Raw genomic sequence first — 5,000 nt, 5'->3', positions numbered from 1 at the left:
GTATTATGTAAATAAATAAATAAATAAAATTCCTGCTAACGGCGGCCGGCACGAATGCGTCAGTAGTTGTCAAACGGTACGAGCGCAGAGCTATAAAACGAAAATGCAAACGTACAGTATAATTAGCGTCTCCGGGGTGCTGGCGTCACTCGGACACCGCGTTCATATAGAGAGCAGAAGACCACAAATAGAAGCATCTTCACGAGCCTCCCATTAAAGACAGACAAAGTTCTGGACTCTTCCCAGGCTTTTACAGTGCGCTCGTGACTCGGGGAAACCCAGATAAACCGTGCCGGGAGGGAAAACGAGACGAGACACGAGAGAACGGACAGCGCGAGATCGAGCGAGAGACGACAGGTGCGGCGCTAGATAAAAGAACGGCTAAACGAGAAGATAAAAGATGGACAGAATGAGGCAGAACAGGTGTAGTGAAAGATTAAAGAGGGGGAAAAGAAACTGCTTCGTCACAGGTGCGCCAAGATTCATTTCAGACAGAGAGAGGCTCGGGGAAATCACACGCATCGATCTGACCGCTAATAAAACAGATCGGCTGGTTTTTTACTGAACTGGCAACCGCTTAAAAAAATTGCTTTTCTTTTAGGAGACGTTAACTGCAATAAAATTAAACGTGAAAAAAATTCACTCGAAATACTGACAGAAAATATATGGAAAAATATGACCTGAAACCTAAGACAAAAAACATATAGAAAAAATAAACCTAAAACCGTAAGGAATATTTATTACCTGAAATAAAATAATATTGAAATGAAGAAAAATGAAATCTAAAAGGAAAGCTCATAAATCAATTACTTTAACATCATTGTGCTAAAACGGCTAAAAATAAAACTGAAATAAACTTAAATAAATAACACAAAAATACAGCAAAATGGCTCAAACTTAACTACAATTAAAATGAAAACAGAAAGTGCAAAAATGTGAAACTATTAAAATAAAAATATGTAAAACAGAAATATAAACAAATGGTATATATATATATATATATATATATATATATATATATATATATAATGTAAAATAGAAATATAAACAAATGGTATATATATATTATACCAATTGTTTATATTATATTTATTTTTATGTTTATTTTTTATATTTATATATATATATATATATATATATATATATATATATATATATATATATATATATATACACACACGCACAAACTCATGAAACTCACACACGCATACTGTAAGTGAATTTAATTCAAAGTCTATCCTAATACCTCATGAGCTCATGTGCATCTGTTGATTTCACACACACACACACACACACACACACACGCTGAACCGCAGGCTGTGTTTCAGTGGGTTTAACCTCAAGCTTTCTACTCAGTCTGGCCAATATGTTCTCTCATACACATGAAACACAAATAAATCTGTCCGTGACTTGCGACGAGGACACAGCATGCATGAAGGGAAAACATCTCTGGATGAAGACGCGGGAGAAAATAGCATTCGCGAGTGGGCGTTCATAACTGCGACTCACATTCGTCTGAGAGCTACTTATTAGTCTCTGAGCGCTCGACCTCGTCTGACCGGGTGAAGAGACAGAGACGAGCGGCCCGGAGGAACAGAAGACGCTAACAGGAGCGGACGAGGCTGATTCGAGGCCAGCCGGACACGAGTTACCTAATCAGATTACTTAAGTAACTAGTAACGCATTCCTTTTGAATTTAGAAGGATTTTCCTGACTTACTTTTTCAAATAAATAACACCAGTTACATTGCTTCCCATGTATTGATTGACAGTTCTCGGGTTGCCATGTTGAGAGAAATGTTTTTTGTTTTTTTTTACTGACGCTCTTGTGTTGCCATGTTGAGAGAAAAATTTTTTTTTACTGATGCTCTTGTGTTGCCATGTAGAGACAATTCGGTCTTTCACCGACACTTTTGTATTGCCATGTTGAGAGAAATGTGTTTTTTTTTACTGACGCTTTTGTGTTGCCATGTTGAGAGAAATGGTTTTTTTTTTTTTTTACTGACGCTCTTGTGTTGCCATGTTGAGAGAATTCGGCTGTTATTGAGGCTGGTGTGTTGCCATGTTGAGAGAAATCAGTCTTTACCGGCTCTTTTGTGTTGCCATGTTGAGAGAATTCGGTCTTTACCGACACTTTTGTATTGCCATGTTGAGAGAAATGGGTGTTTTTTTACTGACGCTCTTGTGTTGCCATGTTGAGAGAATTCGGTCTTTAACGACACTTTTGTATTGCCACGTTGAGAGAAATGTTTTTTTTTTTACTGACGCTCTTGTGTTGCCATGTTGAGTGAATTTGGGTATTATTGAGGCTGGTGTGTTGCCATGTTGAGAGAAATCGGTCTTTACCGGCTCTTTTGTGTTGCCATGTTGAGAGAATTCGGTCTTTACTGACACTTTTGTATTGCCACGTTGAGAGAAACCTATTATTGACGCTTTTTGTGTTGCCATGTTGAAAGAAATCAGTCTTTACCAGCTCTGTTGTGTTGCCATGTTGAGAGAAACCTATTATTGACACTCTTTGTGTTGCCATGTTGAGAGAATTCGGTCTTTACGACACTTTTGTATTGCCACGTTGAGAGAAACCTATTATTGACGCTTTTTGTGTTGCCATGTTGAAAGAAATCAGTCTTTACCGGCTCTGTTGTGTTGCCATGTTGAGAGAATTCGGTCTTTATCGACACTTTCGTATTGCCATGTTGTATTAACATTAGACGTTGAATTTACGTTGAATTTTGGTCACCCAACGCTGCAACTGAGATTTAACCAATACTCTTCGTATGACGTTGTGTGCCTGCTGGGATTCGTATGTTTGAATATCACTAAAGCCCTAGAGTTTACGGAGACACGAAAGCCGGCCAAAAAGAGGATGCAATCTCACGAAAGAGAAACTGATCTTACTCCAAAAACAACAAGCGTTAAGATTACAAATGCAAACAACGGAATTAATTTTGCATGTATATGAAATTCTAGTAAATCTAACAAAACATTTATAAACACTGTAAACCACGTATAGATCATTTTGTTCTCCTAAATCCGCAACCGGCCCTTTAAATTTAACGTCATTACAATAATGAAACAATAATAATGAAAAACTAAAAACAGTAGCTATTATATTAAACTATAAAGCAAAACGCAAATTAGGCTAAAGAGGCGTTCGTTGCAAACAAAATGCAAACAATTTGATCGTAGCCTCCGTTTGAGCGCACAGCGATAAAATCCCAAGTTTTGCGTAGAAATCGTGTGTTTGTTTCGTAAACGAGGCGGGTCGTGTGTGAACACGATCTTCCCGTCGCTCTTGACTAAACGCACACGTATTTATTCATTTTTATTCATTTCAGCTGCACAAAAACAGATTCAGGATCAAAACAGATAAAAAACAGCCGAATGCAATAACTGCAATAACCTGCGATAAATCAGACGAATGTCATTTATGCATTTAATACCATTTCATTAACCCACGTCTTTTCTACTGACCTCGATGATGTAATTAAATTCTACTAATAAGCAAAAATGACTCTTATATTCGTGTTTTTGGTGACCCGTGCGGCGCCCCCTGCTGTTCAGACGAGAATCTACTTTTTCTTCAGTCTAAAGCGTATTCATTTCATTTTTGTTGCGAAAGGAGAACTTTTTATATAAAAAACCCCCCAAGCAAGCCCTGCTCAGATTTACAAAGTCACTAAAAAGCCACGTGACGCATTAGTTTCCATAAAAGCGTAATTCGTTACTTTTTTAGGGAGGGACAAAGTATTGCAACGCATTACTTTTCAAAGCAACTTCTACTCAAAAATATGTCACTGCTTCACATGTGAGGAGATTTTTAGAAAGCCTCACATTAAACATTCATGAGGGCATCGATGTTAAAGCAGATTATAGATCCAGTTTCACGTAACAACATTTCTGAACATCGACTTTAAGTCTGTTCCGCTTTTACAGTTTGTTCTGACCGACCGCAATATCTGACGACTAGACAAGCGTCTTATTGACTGCCTTCGATTGATTTACAGAGTTTTATGAAGGCTGATGATATGAAAACAAACACAATTATACCAGAGCATGGCCAGAGATATCTAGCTTCTGATTAACTATCTCAAACTAAAACGTTTAATAATCACGTTTAGAAGTCAGACGATCCAACTGGAGTATGTTGACTAAAAAAAACTAAATCTGAACTGAAACTAAACTAAAAATAATTTTTGCTTGATGAATTTAAAGTGAACCACCCTTAAAAAAATGCTAAAATTATTACTAAATGTATTTATTAAAGTGCTAAAAAGTAATATGAACATTTTTATTATAATATAATATTAATATTAATTTTAAAGTAAGTATTAACATGAAAAGTGAAACTACAAAAGCGGATTGGTTTGCCAGAAATGAAAGTGAACATTTGCTAAAATGACTAAAAACTAAACTTAAAATAAAACCTGTTTGGCTTGATGAAAAGAAAGTGACGAAAGCATATAGAATTACCAACAAATAAAATGCGTGATATGATATAAAAACTGAAAAAAAAAAATTAAATAGTTTAAACTAAGTAAAAATCCATTTGACTTAAAATAAGTGACAAAAGCAAATAAAATTGGTAAAAGAAAAAGAAAAAACGAATAAAAAATATTTAATTAACTTTAAAAGAAAAATAACTAGCACACAAAAATACCCAAAATAAAATACATGTATTGAAATTAAAATAAAAAAAAAAAAATCTAAAGTGTAAGTTATTTTAGTACATAAATAACACCTGAATGAAAATGTAAACGTTTTAGTTTTTGTGTGTTGTGCTTCATTTAGCGCTCTCTCTCACCGGTTTGGTGTCCTCCCGCTGCTCCTCGTCCTCGCTCTCGCTGGCCTCATCTTCCTCCTCCTCCTCCTCTTCCTCGGGGAACTCCAGGTCGGACTCCCCGGGAGCGATGGGCACGCTGATGGTGAGGTTGGGGTTGGTCATGTAGCTGTCGTCTTCGGCGGTGCGCTCGATGACGGCCGAGCCGTTGCCCTCGGCCC

The 5,000-nt window shown here is 36.7% G+C and overlaps 1 protein-coding gene across 2 annotated transcripts in view; it reads right to left on the bottom strand.

The window, feature by feature from the left end:
- The window catches only part of scn5lab (sodium channel, voltage gated, type V-like, alpha b), a 260,523-nt gene that overhangs the window by 44,482 nt on the left and 211,041 nt on the right, over nt 1–5,000 (bottom strand). For both annotated transcript variants that reach the window (XM_043225867.1, XM_043225868.1), the window contains one exon: nt 4,804–5,000. This exon is cut by the window's right edge and continues 241 nt beyond it. In XM_043225867.1, coding sequence (XP_043081802.1) covers nt 4,804–5,000 — 197 coding nt within the window. The remainder of the gene's footprint in view (nt 1–4,803) is intronic.

This window comes from Puntigrus tetrazona, chromosome 24 (assembly GCF_018831695.1).
Source record: "Puntigrus tetrazona isolate hp1 chromosome 24, ASM1883169v1, whole genome shotgun sequence".
Taxonomy (NCBI): domain Eukaryota; kingdom Metazoa; phylum Chordata; class Actinopteri; order Cypriniformes; family Cyprinidae; genus Puntigrus; species Puntigrus tetrazona.
This window is presented reverse-complemented; position numbering and strand designations above follow the sequence as displayed.